The following is a 22,983-nucleotide window of genomic DNA, read 5'->3' on the forward strand; positions in this document are numbered from 1 at the left end:
CCCTCGCACAGAAACGAAAACCCGGCACAGCCATAAATAAATTAATTAAATAAATAAATAATTAAAAAAAAAAAAAGAGGTTGTACTAAATTAAAAACTCACATCATTAAAAAAAAAAAAAAAAAAAAGTGACCCCTTGCCGGGCACAAATTGAGCGAGTTTGGGCACGAAACCCACCCAGCAACTCGTGGCGTCATCACGCCCTGCGTTCCGATAGGCCCTAACCACTCCACGCGGGGTGGGGTGCTCTTTGAGTCCGCGGTAACACAGTTGGAGCCTGAGGTGACCTCTTGTGGACATATACGGAAATGCACCCGAGAGGAGCAAGAAAAAAAATCAACACACTGGAGCACTCCAAAGCAAGCCCCGCAAACTCATGAAGGCTCCTCCCCGCTCCTTCTGCGAAAATCCGCCTCCATCCTGCATCTCGGCGGTTGACTTTTTTCCCCTTTGATGACTCGGCCGTCGGCCAGCCCGGCCTGGCGTTTCCCAGAAGGCCCAGCGCCGGGAAGGGGTTTGCAGCTGCTCCGTCATCGTGCGGCCCGACGCGAGTCCACGCTCGTGGGCAGGCCCGGCTCTGTTCCTGGTCTCCGGTGCGAGGGTTCACGCGAGGCCCCGGCCTCGGTCCCCGGACTAGGCCGCGACCCCGGGCGCCATGAAGCAGGAGGGCTCGGCGCGGCGCCGCGGCGCGGACAAGGCGAAGCCGCCGCCCGGCGGAGGGGAACAAGAACCACCGCCGCCCCCGGCGCCCCAGGATGTGGAGATGAAAGAGGAGGCGGCGGCGGGTGGCGGATCAACCGGCGAGACCGATGGCAAGGCAGCGGCTGCGGCGGCTGAGCACTCCCAGCGAGAGCTGGACACCGTCACCTTGGAGGGTATGAGAGCTCGGGCCGGGGACGTGCCATGATCACGGGTGACAGCGCCGCGGTGATCCACCCTCTCCTTGGGATCCCAGCGCAGCCTCCACCACCTTGACTTGGGGGTTCCTTGGGATCACCCCCAAATGCCTGCCCTCACTACCCTGACACTCCCGACCCCAGCCGGATAACTGAGCACTCTCTCTAGGCTCAGGACTCCTCCGTTCGCACACACCACCCCCACCGGGGATTGCATCTAGAAGTAGGTCTCACTGGGCCCATAGACTTTCTAAGTTCTCTCCTCTGACCTTATTACTCCATTTACATCCCACCGGACTGATTCTAGTGACCCCAGTGCACGATTGATCTCTCTAAAAACCAGTGTCTGTATTTATGTTTGAAGGGGGTCAGAATGACGCAGAATACTGGCCCCTGCATTTTAAGAATGGTTTCTGTTGTCTTAACTACCTTTAGCAAACTCCTCTAAAAGAGCCCTTTCTACCTAGTATCTTGCTTCCTTGTTGCTGTAATTGAGGTGCCCAAACGATCCCATTGCTTTTTCTTTCCCTGCAAGCCCTTACTCCTACTCTGTTTCTAAAGAGTTTAAACACATTACACACTTCAACTTTTTAGGTGTCGGATGTTTGAGTTCCTAATGTTCACCTTCCACGTAAACTATATACCAATCCCCCCATTTCTTTTCTCCTAGGTGCCTGTTCCCTGTTTCCTATCATCCTCTTGTTCCTCCAAGTTCATATTTCACTTTTCCTACTTAGAGCGTCCTGTCCACATTTGGAGTGGGTAGAGTGAGAGCTTCCCATTGTGACCCTGGTGCTCTTTTCTGGTTCTGGATCAAGTAGGACCAAACTATTTATTGGGTTTTCTCTCTACTTAACTGCAGGAGAAACTAGCTCGAAAACATTGAAATAGCAAAGTTAGGCTCCTGGGTGGTGTTTTGAGGATGTGATAGTGTGGACTGCATCAGCTTCTACTCTGAAGTTGGATAGCAGGCTCAGTATCTAATAAAGATCCTTTTACATAAAATAACGATAGTCAACCAGTGGCAAAGGTGCCATTCAGCATTATCTACTGGGTATATACATATGTTTCTTATAAACATTTTAATATGAGAGGTCTAAAGTAGCAGGGGGGGAAGAAAAACAACAACTGTGGTTAACATTATTTCCTATGAATTTTTGAGCTGTTCTCCCATAATTGAGATCAAGTTTATATATACAGTTAGGAACAAGGCATAACTAAATACAGATTATTTTGTGTGCTTTCATGTAACATATCCATAAACAAAGCATTCAATGTGTTCCAGAAACGTTTATTGAATAACTGATATGATGGCTAAGAATATACGCTCTGGAATTAGCTTCCTCATCTCTGTAAATGAAAGTAATAGTACCTACTTAATTGGGTTGTTGTGAAGATTAAAATGTTTACAACTGTGCCTAATACGTGACGAAAATATAGTAAAACCCTCCATAAATATTAGCTGTTCTTACTATTATATCATTAACGTGACCCCGGCACCCTATGCTAAAAATACAAAGGTAACTAAAACTACCAATTGATTACATTCCCTTATTTCTGGATATTTAAGTTGTTTCTATTTTTCCCTGTTACAAATAGCTTTGCAACCATCATCTCTGTGCCCAAGTTTTTGATCTACCTCTATAATTATTTCTTCAGTAGAGATCCCTGAATTGAAAGGGTTTGTTTTTAAGGTTCTTGGTAGATATTGTCCAGAAAAACTGTACTGATATACATTATACGAGCAGAAATGTCTTGCTCACCCCTGTACTCTATATGTTATCATTTTTCAAATACCACTAGAATGGTAATTGAAAAATGTTTTCGCTTAGGATTATTTGAATACTAGTGAAATATACTTTTCACATCTGTTATTTGTCGTTCCTCTTTTTGTATTGTCCATTCATGTTCATTTTTATCTATTTTAATCCTTAATACAAGCTCCTTGTAGAAAAAGAATATGAATCTCTGGTCACATGTGTTGCACATATTTTTGTTTTGTTTACAGTTCTCAGAAGAATTTTAGAAGTCTTTTCCTATTTGAAGATATGCTAAATCTCCACGTGTTTTTGTTTTTCATTGTTTTAATCACCATGTGTTTTTGTTTTTCATTGTTTTTTTCTTTTTTCTGTCACCCTCTACTCCTTCCCCCACCCCAGCTTTATTTTTCTTTGTCTCTTGGTTATGTCTTAAAATCAATGTATGGCATCCATAACTATTGCTCTTAGGGCAAAAGCAGTGATTGGCCACATCCTGCCATTTGTAAGAGGCTCCCTAGGACTGCTTGGCTGGAGTGGCGGGGGGTGGGGGGAGTAGGAGTTGGAATTAACATTTTTCTCCCCTTGTCCTCCACAGACATCAAGGAGCACGTGAAACAGCTGGAGAAGGCAGTCTCGGGCAAGGAGCCTCGGTTCGTGCTGCGGGCCCTGCGGATGCTGCCTTCCACATCACGCCGCCTCAACCACTACGTTCTGTACAAGGCTGTGCATGGCTTTTTCACCTCCAACAATGCCACTCGAGACTTCTTGCTACCCTTCCTGGAAGAGGTAAGTGAGTCAGGCCAGCGTGAAGGGTGCAGGCTTGGCTTGACACACACATTCCACCCTGTGTAACTGTTTCCTGTCCTGGAGACCTGTCTTGTTACCTGCCATAGCAGAGTCATGAAGCAAAACAGCCCCTCTTAATACTCATTTGTCCTCTAACAAGGCGACCATCCTTCTGCCCTGTAGAGTCGTTCTTCTGAGTCAGGAAGAGGAGCCAGGAGTCAGGACCCTTCCAGCCACACTCATTTCCCACCACCCCCAACAGGGGGCCTAGGAGAAGGTTCCACTGCCTTTTTGCCTCCGAAGCTTCACCATGAAGGATGTATAGAACAGTGGTTAAGGGACTTCCTTGGCAGTCCAGTGGTTAAGATTCCTCGCTTCCATCCCTGGTTGGGGAACTAAGATCCCACAGATCCCACATGCCGCGTGGTGCGGCCAAAAAAAAAAAAAAAAAGCAACAGAAAAAGGAACAAAAGAACAGTGGTTAAGAGCACAGGTTTTGGAGGGGGTGTTGAATTTGAATCCAAACTCTACCATTTGGTATCTGTGGGACTTGGGCAAATGACCTAACCTCCTTGTGCCTCATTTTCTTCATTTGGTAAATGTGATGAACAGATTTGGGGGGGCAAGGAGGAGGGGGAAAGCTCTTAGCACAGTGTGTGGCACAGAGTGCATGTTGATGAAGTTAGTTTGCTGGTGGTAGTGGTCTCCATGCCAGGAGAAACCTCTCCTTTTCCTTTCTGGCTGTAAAACTCCCCTTATCATCCGGGATACAGTTCAGGTCCTGCCCCTGCTCAAACCTCACTGACCCTTCAGCCACCTTCATCTCCCTAAAATCCTGTATGCTTACAGTCTGTTTCATAGATGTAAAAACTCAGAAAATCCTTGAGGTGGACAGTGAAGGCTTTACTGTCTGGGAAAAAGGAAAAGCACCCTCTCCCAACGCCACCTGGAATGTTTTTTAACCTTTACATCTCTAAAGTAACCCACCATGATCATCTTTTGATCTGTTACACATTATTCCAGTTTTGGTGACTAGATCTGAAGATAAGTAGTATGTATATGTCAATTTCCCCCAAAATTCCTTTGTTCCCACCAAAAAAAAAATTTTTTTTGTTTCATTATCCTTTTTTTTTTTTTTTTTAATTTTGGCCACGCCACACGACTTGCAGGACTCAGTTCCCCAACCAGGGACTGAACCCAGGCCACGGCAGTGAAAGCCCAGAATCCCAACCACTAGACCACCAGGGAACTCCCTGTCTCATTATTCTTGATCTCATGTCTAGAATTATCTCCCTTTGTTAACCCTGCCTGATAGAATTCGCAGTGGTTCCAGGTATGGTGGTTTAATCTCTACTTAGATTGTAGGCTCTCTGAGGGGTCCTTACATCATCCTTTCTGTCCACATTATATTATGTGAGGGTGTTATACTCCTGTAACCCTTTTCTGTATTTATTATATTGCCAGCCTCCTTGACTCCCTTCAGAAAGAGACTGTGTCATCTTTATTTCTGTATCCCCAGCACCTAGAAAAATCTTGGCATGTAGTAGGCACTTATTAAATATTTGTTGAAATACATAGTGAGTGCTTAATAAATTCTTGGTTGATTGATCTGACTGAGCTCTTCCACGGTAACTCATGTCCTCTCCAGCCCATGGACACAGAAGCCGATTTGCAGTTCCGTCCCCGAACAGGAAAAGCTGCGTCGGCTCCGCTCCTGCCCGAAGTGGAAGCCTACCTCCAGCTCCTCGTGGTCATCTTCCTGATGAACAGCAAGCGCTACAAAGAGGTAGCCAGGGCCGGTGCAAGTGACTGACGCGCCCCAGGCGGGGTGCGGGCTTAGCGGGGGAGAGTGCCTCTAGTGAAGAAATAGACAATCACTGGGTTATTAACTGTCCCCCAGACTCTTCCCCCATGTGGGAATGCGCCCAGCCCCACATCCGGGGAAGACCCCTCAACTCCTGCTCAGGCTCTGGGAAAGGGCTGGCAGTGGTCACTCTGTACCCGTCTGTGGCGCGATCCCAGTATAGTGGATGCTTTTGAGAACAGTAGATTTGGAGACAGAAATACCTGGGTTCAAATCCCGTTTGTACCTTAGGCAAATTAATTTCTCCCAGCTGTGTGTAAAATGAGACAAACTGCCCACCTTACAAGATTATTGTTTGTATTAAATAAAGTAATATACTTTAAAAATACTTAGCACAGTGATCTGCACGTAGTAAGCATTCACAACATTTTAATAAATGGTAGCTATTATTATGAAATTGAAAGGCTCCATTTTGGATACCACTCTTCCACCACGCCTTCCAACCGGGGCCAGCTCCTTTGTCAGGCTTAGCTGCTGTCCCAAGAGCACACCCAAGAAATGACACGTCTCCTCAGTCCTCCGTTTTGTTTTTTCCTTGCTCTGCCACTGGTTGGCTTTTGTTTGGTTGGTTTTTAGAAGTAATTCACTCCCTTGAAACCAACTCAGTGGTTTTTGGTATATTCACAAGGTTGTGCAACCGCCCTCACTATCTAATTCCAGACCAGTTTAATCACTGCCCCCACCAAAAAACCGCCATATCTATCTGTAGTCTCTCCTTGTTCTCCCCTCACCCCAGCCCAGTAATCTATTAATATTTTATGTCCCATGGATTTTCCTATTCTGGGCATTTTATCTAAATGGAATTATATAATATGTGCCTTTTGTGTCTGGCTTTTTTCTGTAGCATGATGTTTTCTAATTTTATCCATGTTGTGGCATACATCTGTACTCTGTTCCTTTTTATGGATGAGTAAAATTCCATCATATAGATATACCACATTTTGTTTATCCATTCATTGGGTGATAGGCACTTGGGTTGTTTCCACATTTTGGTTATTGGGAATAATGCTGATATGAATATTCATGTGCAAGTTTTTATGTGAACGTATGTTTCTAGTTCTCTTGGACATATGCCTAGGAGGGGAATTGCTGGCTCCGTGTTTAACTTTCTGAAGCACTGACGCTTGATTCTCTTTTGGCTGCCTCCCCAGGCACAGAAGATCTCTGATGACCTGATGCAGAAGATCAGCACTCAGAACCGCCGGGCCCTGGACCTTGTGGCTGCAAAGTGTTACTATTACCATGCTCGGGTCTATGAGTTCCTGGACAAGCTGGATGTGGTGCGCAGGTACTGTGGCCAGGGGTCTGGCTCGTGGCCTGTGGGGTCAGAGACATGGTCAGGCACTACCACAGAGCTGTGGCCTGGCAGGGGGCCATGGGCTGGGAGTTGCAACGTGCCCAGCAGGAAGTGGGGGTAATGGTTAACACGCCCTGAGCTGTGCGAGGGCTTGAGAGCGAGGCTGAGACTAGATGACGAAACGGAGACCACCACTGGCCTGTTAAGTCCTGTCTCCCAGGCTCTTCCCTTCACCACACGTCAGGGGAGGACTCAGTGGGTCAGAGGTACAAGCAAGTTCAGGCTGGAAAACCTTTCACTCCTCTACTTGAAACCTGCAGTGGCTCCCCGTTTCCCTCATGGAAAAACCAGAGCCCTCATGATGTAAAAGCTTATAAGGCCCCACGGGGTCTGCCCCCGTTACTGCCTCCTTGACTTTATTTCCACTGCTCCGCCGACGCTGGCCACCTCGCTCTCTCGCGGGCACGCCAGCGCACTCTTCCCTCGGCCGAGAATGCTCTCCTCCCTGCCTCCTTCAAGCCTCTGCTTAACTGTTACCTTCTCAGTGAGCCCTGCACTGACTGGGCTATTTAAAGCCGCAGTCCCATCCTCCTCCCCTTCTGCGGTTCCCGTCGCACTTAGCCTGATTTCGACGTCACCCCACCACCTTTTGTGGAACTGCATGGTACGCTTGTTCATCGTGATGGCTGTCTGTCTCCCCCACTAGAATGCAGGTTCCCTGAGCAGAGTTCTGGCCTTCTGTGCACCTGGACTAGTGCTTCATTTGTTGAGTATTCGGTGAATAACCAGAAAAGCAGTTTGCATCACTTTTTTAGGAATTGAGAGAGAATGGAGAGGTCAGAGGCAGCTTGAAGAGTTGTTATGTGAAGGCTTTGACCTCCCGTTTCTTTCCTTCTTGAAGCTTCTTGCACGCTCGGCTCCGGACCGCCACCCTGCGGCACGACGCGGACGGGCAGGCCACACTGCTGAACCTCCTGCTGCGGAACTACCTACACTACAGCTTGTACGACCAGGCCGAGAAGCTGGTGTCCAAGTCTGTGTTCCCCGAGCAGGCCAACAACAATGAGTGGGCAAGGTACCTCTACTACACAGGTGAGCAGGGCCCGCCCCCCAGCCGGAAGGTGTCTCGGGCTCCCTCGGTGCAAATTTGCTAAGAAAGTGGTGCCCTTGGTGCATAGGAGTGCCCATTCGGCACTCTGGTTTGCGGGGGGCCGGGCTTTGGATCACACCATCCTCTTGACCAGCTCTCTTCTTCTCCACACCCAGGGCGCATCAAAGCCATCCAGCTGGAGTACTCAGAGGCCCGGAGGACAATGACCAACGCCCTCCGCAAGGCCCCTCAGCACACAGCTGTCGGCTTCAAACAGACGGTGAGCAGCAGTTCTCACCCCTTTGACCCCCTTACTCGTCTGATACCATGTTAGTGCCGTTTCCCTATCTGAGGAGCCCAGAAGGTCCTTAATCTTCTTACCCTAAAGGTGGCATCACATGTCTATTTGCACGTGACATTGTTCAGGGCACATTAGGCAGACACCGCCTGCACCTCTGGCAGTTTATGTTCCCAGTATTCTCCCTGGTACGTAGGTTTAGAATATTCCTGATTCCCCAGAACCCCCTATTCCAGGTGAGGGCCTGGATTGTGTTGATAAACCCCAGGCTCTTACCTGGTCCCTCACATGCCCCTTCGGGAGCAGTGTTGTCTGTGGCCAGGGAACCCAGAGCTCTCCCTAAGGCTGGCTGACTCAGGTGGAGGTAAACCTTGGCCGTGGCAAAGCTGTCAGTCACCAGGTAGTTTTTTGAGTGCTGACCTTGACATTGGGCACTGTGAGGGGTAGAAAAGAAGGATAAGAAATGGTATTTGCTCTCGAAGAGATAGATAAAGAACATTGACTCAGAAAGGCTTGAGGGCCTGTGTAAAGGCACAGAGCCTGGTAGCCAGAATTAGGACCCAGCTTTCCCAGCTACAAACCTCTGCTCTCACATTAACACATCCACCTCCTAGTGCCCTTGAAAGAGAGCAGGATGAGAACGTACAGTGATTAGCTCAGTGTGGTAGGAGCTTTGCTTTGTTTCAGTTCAGAAGTTCAGAGAACGGCAGATTCAGTTGTGGTCAAACAATTAGAGTAGTCTTAAATAGTTAAATTTGATCTGGGTTTTGAAAGATGGGTAGAGTTTTCATAGAAAGGAATGGCTTTTCAGACACATGGGGTGCATTGCACAAAGTGAGATTGCTTTTACAATGTAGGACGCACACTAAGCCTTCTTCGAAAATTCACTAAAAATACAGGTACTTAACATATAGGCTGTGTTGTGCACCAGGGAGAGGTCTCGTGGGGTAAAGCAGTGTTTTCAAACCAGATTTTGCTATGGATGGATAAGGTTTCACAGTTTTCTGTGGTGGAGCCAGGTCTCCGGAAGAAGGAGCAGGGGGGGCTGGAGTGAGGTCTTTGGCCTGTGGACTGTTGGCCAGGGAGCCAGGAAAGAGGTGGGAGGGTTGCCTGAGAGGAGAAGGGGCAGAGTTGGGGGAACTTTCCACCCAGAGAGACTTAAGCAAATAGGCGATGGGCCAAGGCCTTGAACAAGGTAGGAGGAATGGGATAGAGAGCCCACATGGAGAAGCCAGCTTTAAGTAAAAACAGGGAGAGTGAGAATGGGTAAAGAGAGACATCGAATTTAACATGGAGTCCAAAACAGAGCACGTTGAAAGTGTATCCATCCGTAGAAAATCCACATTCTCGCCTTGGGTGATCTCATTTGCCTCCATGGCTCAGCTGTGACCTCCATGATGCTTCACCAAAGTCCACTGTGAACTGTCTTAGTTTGCTCGGGTTGCTATTACGAGACTGGGTGGCTTAAACAATAGGAATTTATTTCATCACAATTTTGGAGGCAAGAAGTCCAAGATCAGGATGTCAACGTGGCCGGGTTCTTTCGAGGGCTTCTCTTTTGCTTATAGTTGGCCATCTTCTGACGTCTTCAAATGGTCTCCCCTCTGTGCACGTCTGTATCCTAATCCTTCTTATAAGAACCCCAGTCATAGTGAATTAGGGCCCACTCATATGACCTCATTTTACCTTAATTACCTCTTTAACGGCTCTATTTCCAAATCCAGTCACATTCTGAGGTACTAGGGGGTTAGGACTTCAGCATATGAATTTGGGGGTTCACAGTTCAGCCCATGATACAAGTTCTGACCCCTTTCATGAAGCCAGACGTGCAAATCCGACTTCCCACCACACATCTCTGTAGAGATAGTGCCCGGCTCCTCACACTCAGCTTGTCCAGACAGACCCTTCTGGGCACCCTTGCCAGTCCTTCCTCCTGCTCTCCTGATCCAGATGGGCGCCTCCAGGTCATCTTGGACTCCTCCTCCCCCCCTTCGCCATCGCTGAGTCGTCTGTTGATTTGCCTCCATGGCTTTGGTATTCGTCTCCTCTCTGATGTTACCAGTGCCCTTGTTCAAGCCACTGACCCTGCTGGTCGCCATCCTCCCCTCCACCAGCCCAGCTTCCGCACAGCCGCCTAACTGAGCGGGGAGCTCCAGGCCCGTCTGCCTGGCCCGGGAAGCTCGCATTTCTCCCCATTGCCTGCCCGGTAGAGTATTGTAAGTCTTGTGAAGTAGGCGAGCCAGGTATTATTGTTGTTGTTATGCCCATTTTAGGGAGGTGGAAACCAAAGACTCAGTTGCTCGGCGTTTCCTAGCTAGCAAGTACAGGCTAGCTAGTTCTGTCTCCAAACTCAGAACTCAGCCTGGCATTCAAAACCGCACGTCTCCAGACGGGCCCCGATCACCTCTCCAGGTGGCCCCACACACACCCCCTCCAGTATGCCGGCCTCTTCTCCAGCCTGTTCCCTTGGCTGAAACGTCCTCCCTCCTTTTCTGCTTCATCAGAATCCTTAAGGCATATGTTAACTTCTGCCATCGGCATGGCTTTCCCCTCACTCATGGGGTACGCCGAGGGCCGAGGGACAGGGCAGCCTCATGGGTGTGTGTGGAGGAGCGAAGGGTCCTTGCCCAGGGGTGGGCACCATCAGCCACCACCCATTTTAACCCCTTACCTCCCTCGTGACACTTGCTGTCACGTGGTTTAGCTGTCTGTGCTCCTGTCCCTCCTGCTTGGTGGGAGGCTCCTTAACTGCTGGGCATCGTCCCCTCCACCGTAGTCGTCCTTGCACGGTGCTGAATCCACGGGAGGCGCCGTTCAGAAGTAGCACACAGTGGTATTTGGAGGAGGTCTTGTGGAGGAGGAGGGGCCTGATTTTCCAGCCGACCGGCTCACTCAGTGAGGTTCTGCAGGCCCTTTCCTGAGCTTCTGCCTCTACCCAGATAACTAATTTTACACATAGTTCACCTCCCTACCAGCATCTTTGGCTGACTCGCATTCCATTGCCTAGGCCTCTTGGCCCTGCTTCCTCACCATTTCTGAGCCATAGAACCTACCCATCTGCCTGTACTTTAGAGCTTTGCCATTTCAGGGTGCTGTGCACCGATTGGCCAGATGAAATGAAGCTGAGGGCCTGGTGTGGTCAAAGGGTCAGAAGCTCACAAGGCCTGTCTCCCAAGGCAGAGCTTCAATTCCACGCCCAGCACAGCTTGAGGATTTTTTTCCTCTCTCTGTGGGCCTGGTCCCAGTGCCACCTTCCCTCTTTCCCCGTGTGTCTGACTGCATCGAAGCCCCATTTCGTTCTCTTCTCCCACCCGGTGGGGCTCCCTGCCCACTGTGTTCCTGTGTCACACTCTGCCAGGTGCACAAGCTTCTGATTGTGGTGGAGCTGTTGCTGGGAGAGATCCCGGACCGGCTGCAGTTCCGTCAACCATCCCTCAAGCGCTCGCTCATGCCTTACTTCCTTCTGACCCAGGGTAAGGGCTGGTCCCCTCCCAGAGCTTGCCGGACCCCTGGCACTGTGGCCCCTTTTTTGTGTGCACCCTTTGCAGCATTTGATCCACTCCTCTCCCCACTGCAGCTGTCAGGACGGGAAACCTGGCCAAGTTCAACCAGGTCCTGGATCAGTTTGGGGAGAAGTTTCAGGCAGATGGGACCTACACCCTCATCATCCGACTACGACACAACGTCATCAAGACAGGTGTGGAGCAGGGCCTGAGGGGCCCCTGGCAGGGCAGGACCCGGACTAGGCTTCTCCAGGGGCAGGGACAACCCTGTGCGCGCCTGGGCGGGTGAAGGGTCTGTGCCCGCCCCAGCCTCCCCACCGCTCCTTCCTCACCCAGGGGTGCGCATGATCAGCCTCTCCTATTCCCGAATCTCCCTGGCGGACATCGCCCAGAAGCTGCAGCTTGATAGCCCGGAGGATGCAGAGTTCATTGTTGCCAAGGTGGGCCTGGCTCAGGGACCGCGGTTGTCACCTTCCTGCCTTATTTCAGGGATGGGGGTGGGAGGAGGCTGACCAAGGAGGGGAATGGCTAAAGCAGTGGCATAGTCTTTTCAGGGAGTGCCCGTCTTGCAGTGAAGCCAGGAAGTTGCCACAGAGAGAGAGAGAGTGTGTGTGTGCAGTGAGTGTGTGAGAGATCAAGGAGGACAAAGAGATGGGACAAGATGTTCTAGGACTTAGAAGATGGACCTTCTGGTGACTCTTCCTCCCTTTGGGGCCTGCAGGCCATCCGGGATGGCGTCATTGAGGCCAGCATCAACCACGAGAAGGGCTACGTCCAGTCCAAGGAGATGATTGACATCTATTCCACCCGTGAGCCCCAGCTAGCCTTCCACCAGCGCATCTCCTTTTGCCTGGATATTCACAACATGTCCGTCAAGGTGCGGAGCCCTGGGCTGCAGAGGCGATGCTTGGCAGCAGCATGCCCCGCTCCACACCCACGGGTTCCTCAGGGACGACTGGCTTGGGTTGGGGCGCAGTTCCCAGACGATCTCTGTAAAATCACTGTGGGTCCAGAAGGGGCAAAGGACTTTGCTTGTGGGACCACAACACCTTCCCTTTGCTCTTCAGGGGTCTGGTTGCCAGGGAGGATCAGACAGGGATTCAGAGTGCAGTGTTCTGGATTTGGTTCCAAGTTTGAGTCATTTACCTTCTCTGAGCCTGTTTCTCCTTCTGTGAAGCTGATAATGAGGTATTACCTGCCCTGCCCGGCAGGCTTGACGGAATTAAATGAAATCACGTCTTGGGGCACTTAGCAAAGTCTGAATTGTGTAAAAGGTAGGGCTGCCATCTCGTTCCACAAAAGGCTCTTAAGCTCTTACCCTGTGTCAGGCGCTGGGTTAGGTGCTGGTACTGTTGGGCTGCCGATTTTTTTCCTGCTCTCTTCCCCCAGGAAACCAGGGATATAGCTTCACTTAAAACCAGGCAAATGCTGTGCTCTGCTAGACAGGAAAGGCCCTTCGTGATCTGGCCCCCTGCGTCACTGGCCTCCCTCCCCAGGACCGCTCCGCCGACCCCTCCCCTCCACCCCAGTTGGCCCCACTGAACTCAGGCCAGCCTTGTCACAGCCTGAACCCTCTACCTGGAACGCCCTTCCTCCACTCCCACAGCCCGTCCGTTCTTCCTCCTCTTCCTTCTCAGTGCCAGTCCCTCTCCCAGCCCGATCAGGAGGGTTAATCATTTATACCTCCGGATTCTTCTAATTCTCCATCTTTAGCACTTATCCCGCGGCGTCGTAGTAATGAACTAGTCTCCATGCCTGGCTCCCCCGCTGCACTGAACTAGGGAGTGATCACCGGTCGCGCGCACATCCTGGCGCCTGGCACGCGGGAGCACAATGAGTGTGTGTTACATTGATGCCTCCTCTTCACCTTGTTCCTCTCTCCGTTGTGCTTCAGGCCATGAGGTTTCCTCCCAAATCGTACAACAAGGACTTGGAGTCTGCAGAGGTAAGCTGCCTTCTGCTTTGGGTAAGACTGAAAGATCACACTTCCCTACAGAAAGGGGAGAGGGGAGGTTTCTGGAAGGGCTGGGGCACCTCTGAAGCCTGGGCGATCTCTGGCCCTGGGTGGGTCTGGCTGGGTGTAGACGAGTGAGAGAGCCCGACCTGTCCTCAGCAGCCCGGCCCCGCCCCTCTTTCCGCAGGAGCGGCGGGAGCGGGAGCAGCAGGACTTGGAGTTTGCCAAGGAGATGGCAGAGGACGATGACGACAGCTTTCCTTGAGCTGGGGGGCTGGGGAGGGGTGGGACGAGTGGGGCTGGCTCTTTATCTTCCCCCCTTGGGGCCCCTGCCCAGGGAACCGGCCCCTTTTCCCACACGCTGCACACAGACTGCACGTGTGCAGGGGGGAGGGGTGCAGGGAGCCAGGCACCCGCACCTCATCCCAGGGCCCCTCCCCAGCCGGTGACTTAGCACACGTGGGCAGGAGGGCGAGCAGGCAGCCTCCCCAGGGCAGGGTCCTGGCTAGCGGTGTGGGCAGCAAGATGGGAGGGCCTAGCCCTGTGCTCTCCTCCAGGGCGTAGGGCACTGAATTGGGACATGTGTTAGGTTGTATGTTTTTTGAAGCTTCAGTTGTGATTTTTAAAGAATAAAAAGTTCTCCGGGACTCTTTGTGCATCAGTTACTCTTATTTCACTCTCACATGTGCAACGTTAACAGGCCCAGATTTTTTTCTGGCCTGGGAGTGCTGGCCCCAGGCATGACCCGAGGACCTGAAGCAGCTGTAGAGGAGGAGGAGGCCGAGGGCTGGGTGGAGAAGAGGGCCTGGGTTTACTCTTTCACATCCAACTGGCTCTCAAATAACTGGCAGCTCTCCAAACTTCTCAGGCCCCTTTCCCATATCTGCCAAATAAATGATAAGACTCGGTGACCTCCTGGCTCTAAAACTGGGAATCTAAGCTTCCAGTGGATGAAACACAAGGTGCGAGTCTGACCCTCAGGTGAGGTTCGCAGAGGAGAGAAGGGTCTCCAGCAAGGCTGCGGCGGGCTGAGAGCAGGGTTCTGCCCAGTGGCCCTTATGGAGTGGGGGATAGGCTCCTCCCTGAGAGCAGGGCGGGGGTCGGGCGAGAGGGGGCTCCCTGTGGACCCCCAGCCCACCTCCTCCAGCTGCATGTGGTGGGAAAATGCACCTGCCAGGGTCTCTCTAAGTCTCCCAGCCGCTGCCAGCGGTGCTCCCCACATTGGGTCCTTCGCATCATTGACGTTCTCTGGTTGGCACTGGGGCGTTGCCGTACATGTGCCCTTCGTTCCTGCTGAGCCAGCTCTGCTATCAGAACGATGCCTCGTGGGTTTCTGCCTCTCCTCGACTGCATTCCCTCTCCTGTGCAGCTCTCGCTCTGCACCTTGCTGATTGCTACACATCTTCCAGGCATCCTGCCTCACGGTGACTCAACTCCCTGGCTTCTGAACCACTCACTTGATAATCAGATTCTCTTAGGAGGTTGTCACTGTGAAAGCCTTATCCTCCCAACTAGATTGTAACTTCTTAAAGAGCATGAGGCACTTCTGTCCCCCCAGGGCCTTGCTCAGTACCTGGCACACCGAGCTGGATAATGTCTTGTTTGTTAGGAAAGGTACACCATGTGTTCATCACCAGCTGCAGGTTTTCATACCCTGATAGCCCTAACTTCCATCAAAGGCATGTTTTAGACAGGCCTTGCTTTGGTTCCTGATCCCACCCCAGTCTCGGTCACAGTGATTTGGTATTGCCCACTTCCTTTAAGTTTCTGCCACCTCCCCAGGTAGTGAAACTTTTTTTTTTTGGCTGCATTGGGTCTTTGTTGCGGCACAGGCTTTCTCTAGTAGCGGTGAGCGGCGGCTACTCTTCGTTGTGGTGCACGGGCTTCTCATTGCGGTGGCTTCTCTTGTTGCGGAGCACGGGCTCTAGGTGCGCGGGCTTCAGTAGCTGTGGCACAGGGGCTCAGTAGTTGTGGCTCGTGGGCTCTAGAGCGCAGGCCCAGTAGTTGTGGCGCACGGGCTTAGTTGCTCCGCGGCATGTGGGATCTTCCCGGACCAGGGCTCGAACCCGTGTCCCCTGCATTGGCAGGTGGATTCTAAACCATTGCACCACCAGGGAAGTACCTAGTGAAACTTTTTAAAGTTTGCTTTGTGAAACGGCACTTTTTTTCCCAAACTCCCCCCTTGATCTTTGTGGAAGATGTTATTATTCCAGCATCCAAACTTTCCATTATTTTTTTTTTAAAGGATTCAATCTTTTCCCCATTTTACAGACCAATTCAAAAATCTAATAGGAGATCTTTAATTCCTTTCCAGGAAGGATGGGGACTAACGGTGAACACCCGTCCGTGCCCTTCCAGGGTGTGAGGACAGGCTTAGGTGGGACGTGAACACTGGCCTACGTGCTACCAAGTTCAGGTCGCGTTCTGTAGGCTGTGCAGCCTTCTCCCAGCCTCAAGTCTGTGGCTCTGTTATTTAGTTGGTTAGTTTGTTGGTTGGTTTTTGTCCCTACATGGCTGTCCTTCTGACCCATGACCACTTTACCTGACCTCTAAAATGACCTTCTTTTTGAGTGTGTGATAATTAGTTGTAATTATTATTATTCCCAATGACAAATCTTAAAGTCAGCACCCAGCCCAAAGTGCCCCATACCCTTTCCTGGTTGGTAATGGGTTGGAGAGTCTATCATCCTGTTACACAGAGTTGGGGTCATTGGTCATGATTTCCTGGTTCTCACCCACCTTGAGTCTATAGACCATTCTTGTGTCTGCTCACGGTCTGGAAGTTTCTTGTAATTCATCGCCACTGGCTTAGCTTTCTTTTCCTGGAGAAGTTCAGTGTTATTTTTATGCTTGGAGAGTTCACTGTGTTCTCTACCTTCCAGTTTTGTTTTTTAATTAGAAAACTACAGAGAAGTACAAAGAATAACATAAGAAATACCCATGTACTTTCTACCCAATTTTAATAAATATCAACCTTTTGTTATCGTATCAAGTTTTTTCATGCAAGATAAAACGTGACAGATAAGTTAAAAGCCCATCTTCCTTTCCCAGGCCTCCTCCCTCCTTCTCTAAAGGCAGCTGCTCTGATGAATTCAGTGGGTATCCTTCCAGTTTATGTTTTTATACTTTTACTACAAAATATAGTATTGTCCTGAGTTTTTAAATCTTTGTAAATGATGTGTCACATGAAAGTAAGTTCCTTTCACTCAGTATGGGTTTTGAGATCTAATCATGTTTAAACCCGTGCCCAGCACTGTTCTAGGGACTAAGAATACAACTGAATAAAACAAACTGCTTTCCTCATGGATTTTCTATTGTGGAAGGGTGGAGAGGCACCTGTGGTATGAATGGGCCACAATTTATTTGTTTATTAATTTATTGGTGGCCATTGGTTTACTGTTACAAACAACATTGCAAAGGACATTTCTGTATGTCCCCTTGTACATATGTCCTGTGTACTAGTTTGCGAACTTTTCTTAAAGGGCCATATGGTACGTTTTTTAGGCTTGCGAGCCATATGCTCTTGTCACAACTACTCACTTCTGCCCTTCTTGAAAGGGGCCTTACATAAACAATATGTAAATAAATTATTTATGAACAGTGGCTTTTCATGATTTTTACCTGTGATAAAATATTCTTTTGGGACTTCCCTGGCAGTCCAGTGGTTAAGACTCCGTGCTTCCACTGCAGGGGGCGAGGTCCCCGGTCAGGGAACTGAGATCTCGCATGCTGCGCAATGCAGCCAAAGAAAAAAAATCTTCTGATTTTTTTCCAACCACTTAAAACATGTAAAACCGATTCTTAACTCAGGGTTTACATATCTTGGCCCACAGGCCAAGCCTGCAACAAAGGCATTACGCCGGAGCCTTTAAAAGGACACTCCAAGCCCAGTTCCAGATGAAAACAGGAAGTGTGAGTGGAAGCCACTCACCCCCTCTGGCCATTGAGAAATAAGTGGGAAAGCCTTTAGGAAGCTGGAAGGATGAATAACAGCTAGGGTGGTCTCTGGAGCCAGGGCCTTTGCCAGATCATTTCAGCCTGGCTCAGCCCGCATGTGTCAGGACTGGTAACTGGCCTTTCTCTCTGCCTGGTCTTTATTCTCTCATGGGTGGGGATGAAGTCTGGATTGAGCCATCATCCAAGAAGTACATACAGCTCTCTGAACAGGAAGATAGTGTAATAGGAATGATAGGGGCTTGGGAAGGCTGATCACAAATCCTGCCTTGCTCTGCCCCCGACTTGTTCTGTGATCTTGGGCCTTTTGGTTCTCTGAGGCTGTCCCTTGTCTATAATGGGAATAATCCACACTTGGTTGATAGGATGAAAGACACAAGTGTAATGGAAGGTGCCTGGCATATAAGAGGTGTCCGGTAACTGCCAGCCAACATTCGGATTTTCTCTCTATGGAATGGAGGCCAGAACACCTCCCTGGTCAAGCAGTTCACTTCCTCTGGAAGTAGCCCACCCCATCCTCCAGCACCTCTGGCGGTTAGAAAGCTCTTTCCTTGAGCTGAAAGCTGGGTAGCTGGGCTTCCACTCCCTGTCCCACTTCTAGCCCTTGAGACCACGCAACAACCCTCTCCTCTTGACCAGACAAAATGGCCTGTTTTCTTCAAATCATGATCTCAAGTCCTTTCACCATTCTGGCCACCCTTGTTAGAAGTAGCATTTTCTGAGCCAAACCTCTGACACACTTGGACTGTAAGTGAAAATTAAAGTTTGGGTCTAGAGCTGGCCTGGTTATGGGTGAGGAAGGCCAAACATTGGTCAAGAGATTCAATGGTGGGCACTTCCCTGGTGGTCCAGTGGTTAAGAATCCGCCTTCCAATGCAGGGGATGGGGGTTTGATCCCTGGTCAGGAAACTAAGATCCTACATGCTGTGGGGCAACTAAGCCCTCGCCCTCTAGAGCCTGCACACTGCACCGAAATAGCCTGTGTGCCACCAGGAAGATCCCGCGTGCCACAACTAAGACCTGACGCAGCCAAATAAATAAATACATTTTAAATAAATAAATACTTAATGAATGAATGAAAGAGATTCAATGGTTAAGAGTTTAAGACTCTGGCACAGGGCAGACCTTGGCTCTGCTATTTTTGGGCAAGTCAAACTCTTCAAGGTCAGATTCATCTTCTGTAAAAGGGGAAATGGTTCTGGTACCTTCCTCATAGGCTTATTGAAAGCAATGCATTTGCCAATGTACAGGGCATGCTCTGCACAACATCTGGGGCAGGCTGGGTCCTCTGGAGGTTCTTAGGGGGAAGGAGAGGAGGCATGTTTGTGAGAACCTCTGCCATCCCCCCACAGTTCTGCTAAACCCACCCCTCTCCTCCCAAAGAGGTGGGCACAGAACTGGGCTTAATAGGGGCATGGTGGCCAGTTGCCTGCCCTAAGGTGGAGTTGGGGGCCAGGGCTGCCCCGCAGGACCGGGGACCAGAGGCAGGACGTGAATTGATTAGCAGGTGAAGGCCCTGCCAGCTGTGGCCACCAGGGGGCACCCCCGCCCCAGAGATGGCCTGACCCAGTCAGACACACCCACTCCTCATCCGAAGAGACTCTGTTCTGGCCCGTCGTGGGGTAGAACAACGTTCTGTTGGGACAGAACGTGACAGTCTTGGATGCGGTTGGTCAGACTTCCCCAGGCAGGCCCCATGGCCTGTGGAAAACTCTCAGGCCCAAGGCAGAGGTCTGGATTATAACTCTGACTCTGCTACCCATGACCTTGGGCAAGCCTCTTCCCTCACTGGCCCGGTTCACAGGGTTGGAACGGACTCCAAAGTCCCTTCCAGCGCTAACAGTACGTGGTTCTCGGCTTTGAAGCCGGGTGGTTTCTTCTTTCTCACCCTAGCCCTTCTCCACTCAGGGCAGCACACACATGCCCGCTGGCAGTGAACCTGGCCAGGGAAGCCACCTGTCCCAGACCCTCAACTCCAAAGCACAGCGACGCTAGGGGGGAGGGGCAGTGTGGGCGGGAGGAGGAGGAAGGGCAAGGTCAGGTGAACCTGAACCAAGAGCCTCAAAGGGTCTTGCTTCATTTGGGACAGACATCCGGTTTCCTCTGGTCTCTGCCAGGATTCCGGGGGCTTAAAGGAATGAGTCATGGGGGGGATTGGGGAGTTCCCAGCTAACCAGTTCGGCACAGGAACCAGGATGATGCCGCTCAACATGTGGGGTGGGGACAGGAGGCAAGACCGCAATGTTCCTATCTCAGGCCCCTGGCCCCTCAAGAGGGCACTCAGAGAGGCAGCCTCTGGGAATTGGGGGGATAGAAATAGGGCAACTAGTTTCTTCCTTTTCAGAATTGGTGGCCTAGGGAGCAGGTGGCTTGAGAATCCCAAGGGAGAGTGGCAAATGGGGCTGACCCAGGAGATGTGCCAGGGGAGGGCGGGAGGGAGGGCCCCGAGGCCTAGGCCTGCCTCTTCCCTGGGGTCGACCAGACTCCAGCCTCCCTGGCTTTTATCATTGGCTCAGCTTTTGTTCAGCGGTTCAGTTCAAACACTCTGGGGCAATTCAGACCTGGGTGGGGCTGAGGGGAGGAAGGGAGTTTGAGGGGGTCAAGACGTCAAAGAAGAATCACAGATTCCACAATTTCACAAAACTTTCGCAAACACTTTTTTTGTCCCAACCCCCCTGCATTGTCCTGGACACCAAATTTGCATAAATCTTGGGAAGTTATTACTAAGCCTTAGTCGCAGCACCAGGTAATTTCCTCCCAGGCCTCCATGGGCTTGTGTATAAAGGCCCCTGGACCTGGTCCCTGACAGAACCCAGAACCTACAGACCCATCCAGACCCCCGGCTGAACCTGCTGCCCAGAGCCCCATGAAGCTGATGGGTGAGTGTCCGGGCCCCAGGAGGGGAGAGCTGTGGGGGCCGTAGTGGCAGAGGGCAGGGTCCCTGGGCTCCCAGAAAGGTCTGCACGTCTCCTGAGCCCCTGTCTGCTCCCAGCCCTGCAGCTGCTGCTCTGGCACAGTGCACTCTGGATGGTGCAAGAAGCCACCCCCCTCGGCCCTGCCAGCTCCCTGCCCCAGAGCTTCCTGCTTAAGTGCTTAGAGCAAGTGAGGAAAATCCAGGCTGATGGCACCGAGCTGCAGGAGAGGCTGGTGAGTGAGGGCAGCCTGCGGAGGGGCGGGGAGGGGATAGAGATGCTGCAGCAGGGGGCAGGGAGGAAAGAAGTTGCGCAGGGCAGAGCTGAGGGGGGAGAGAGAAGCAGAGGGAAGCAAAGGGAACCGTGGGGAAGACGGCATCAGGAAGGGACATGGGATGGGAGAGGAGAGACTCAGGGGAAATGGGAGAAAATTAGGAGAGGCAGAGCCCTGGGCGGCTGGTGGGGAACTGGGGGAAGAACCCCTACGGGACAGTGCTGGGAGGGGCTGGCTGGGGGCTTGGACGGAGGAACGGGGCTGAGAAGCCTGGCAGGACGTGGAGGGAGGGGAAGATGTGGATGTGGAGAGATGGGGGCACTCGGGAAGGAGGAGCTGCCCGGCTCTGCCAGTGCCCCTCACTCAGCATCCTTCCCATCCCCAGTGCACCACCCACAAGCTGTGCCACCCTGAGGAGCTGGTGCTGCTTGGGCACTCTCTGGGCATCCCCCAGGCTTCCCTGAGTAGCTGCTCCAGTCAGGCCCTGCAGCTGGTGAGTGTCCGGAGGGGAGAAGGGAGATGAGGGGACGGGCAGGGAAGGATGACCTGGAAGGCTCCCCAGTCCTCCAGGCTCCATGCTGGGGCCCTGAGGGGAGCAGCCCAGGCAGCGTCCCCTGACTCTCCTATCCCATCTCCCAGACAGGCTGCCTGAGCCAGCTGCACGGCGGCCTCTTCCTCTACCAGGGCCTCCTGCAGGCCTTGGCGGGGATCTCCCCAGAGTTGGCCCCCACCTTGGACATACTGCAGCTGGACGTCACCGACTTTGCCACCAACATCTGGCTGCAGGTGAGTCTCTTCGGGAGCAGCAAGCGTTAGGGGCCCGGACCGAGCCGGTCCTCAAACGTGGTGCTGCCAGCCTGGGGACCCCGGAGTCCTCTAGGGCTGGGGCAGGAACATTCTCGGTGGGCTGGATGTAGGGAGCTACCACCTCATCCCAGGACCCTCCCCCATCCCCCCTAGTTGAGGGCATGAGGCGGGGTCACTGGACCTTAAAGAGACCTGGGTTCGGTCCTGGCTTCCCCATGAACCTTGGATCGTCTGCAGCCCATCAGCCCTTCGCCTTTTCTCCCTGTGCTAACTACCCACTCAGCAGGGCCTGATTGCTGACCTCATCTTCCCCCACAGATGGAAGACCTGGGGGTGGCCCCTGCCGTGCAGCCCACCCAGGGCCCCATGCCGACCTTCACCTCGGCCTTCCAGCGCCGGGCAGGAGGGGTCCTGGTTGCTTCCAAGCTGCAGAGCTTCCTGGAGCTCGCGTACCGTGTCCTGCGCTACCTGGCCGAGCCCTGAGCAAAGCCCTCCCCCTCCAGTGTATTTATCTCTATTTAATATTTATGCTTATTTAAACCTAGTATTTAAAGACGGGGAAGACAGAAAGGAGCCCCAGACTCCTGGGTCCTTCCCTGCACCTCCAAGTTTCATTCTCCTGCCTGTAGCAGGGAGAAAAACTCCCGTCTTCCCGTCCCCTGGACTGGGAGGGAGTTGGTAAATACCAAGTATTACTTCCTGTGACTGCTCCCTGGCTGGCCCCTTGGTGGGCTCTGGGGAGAGCCACAGCGAACCCCTACCCTGAGGGTGCCTACCTCGGGGCCCTTGGAATCATCGGGAAGTCTCCCACGTGGGAGATGAGACAGCCCTGTTTAATATTTAAACAGCAGTGTTCCCCAACTGGGTCCTTGCACCCCTGGCTCTGGCCTGACTTGGCTGCTTCCCTTGAGTCCCCTTTGCCTCGGGCACGAAGCCCATCAGAGGCAGCCGGAGCCGGGACGCTTGACCCTGGGGTCCCGCAAATTTGCTGGGGAATCGTTTTAAGATTTTTGGGGGGCACGTTTTGACCCCTTGTGTGGGGAGCCCAGGCATCAGCGACGCCTCTTGTTTTTCTGGATGCGCTACAGACACCATCAGGCTAGTGGCGCCTGCCCCACCCCGCCGGGGTCAGGGTCGGGATTCTGACTCCTTCTCAGGCTGGGCAGTCGTGTCTCTGCCTGGCTGGGTGGGACTGGGAATGTGGGCGGGAAAAGATGAGGGGGCTCGTGTGACGGGGTGTGAGAGGGACGCTCGACTGTTCACCTTCCCCCTCAGCCCCCACTTTCTCATTGTAGCCAAACTTCACGATAATAAAGTGTTTGTCTCCAGTAAATGTCCTTCCTCCTTGAGTCCAGCTGGTGCCTGGCCAGGGGTCGCGGGCGGGGAGTTGAATGGAGGGCGAGGCCCGAAGGAGGGGAAGAGGAGGTGCACCCACTGGGTGCAGACACTGGGCCGGGTGCTAGGACACGGCAGTGAACAAGGCAGGCGTGGTCCCTGCCCTCGTGGAGCCACCGCCTAGCAGGGAGGACGGAAGGTAGATGGGTCACCCGTACCGGGAGAGGAGAGAGTAGGGGTGGGAGAGGGGGAC

The 22,983-nt window shown here is 52.0% G+C and overlaps 2 protein-coding genes across 2 annotated transcripts; both read left to right on the forward strand.

The window, feature by feature from the left end:
* Window positions 1–477: 477 nt before the first annotated feature.
* Window positions 478–14,095, forward strand: PSMD3 (proteasome 26S subunit, non-ATPase 3). The gene is made up of 12 exons (XM_082440728.1): window positions 478–875; window positions 3,252–3,442; window positions 5,091–5,228; window positions 6,458–6,594; window positions 7,505–7,695; window positions 7,870–7,973; window positions 11,350–11,464; window positions 11,569–11,688; window positions 11,831–11,934; window positions 12,216–12,371; window positions 13,389–13,439; window positions 13,636–14,095. The coding sequence occupies exons 1-12, from the start codon at window positions 656–658 to the stop codon at window positions 13,711–13,713; spliced, it is 1,605 nt and encodes a 534-aa protein (XP_082296854.1). The 5' UTR covers window positions 478–655; the 3' UTR covers window positions 13,714–14,095.
* Window positions 14,096–19,029: 4,934 nt separating this feature from the next.
* CSF3 (colony stimulating factor 3) lies at window positions 19,030–22,394 on the forward strand. Its single transcript, XM_082440729.1, has 5 exons — window positions 19,030–20,281; window positions 20,395–20,549; window positions 20,974–21,081; window positions 21,228–21,374; window positions 21,714–22,394. Exons 1-5 carry the CDS (start codon window positions 20,269–20,271, stop codon window positions 21,876–21,878), a joined length of 588 nt encoding a protein of 195 aa, XP_082296855.1. The 5' UTR covers window positions 19,030–20,268; the 3' UTR covers window positions 21,879–22,394.
* The last annotated feature ends 589 nt before the right edge of the window (window positions 22,395–22,983 follow it).

The sequence above is a fragment of the Balaenoptera physalus genome (genome assembly GCF_965194825.1).
Source record: "Balaenoptera physalus genome assembly, chromosome: 20".
NCBI classification, from domain to species: Eukaryota; Metazoa; Chordata; class Mammalia; order Artiodactyla; family Balaenopteridae; genus Balaenoptera; species Balaenoptera physalus.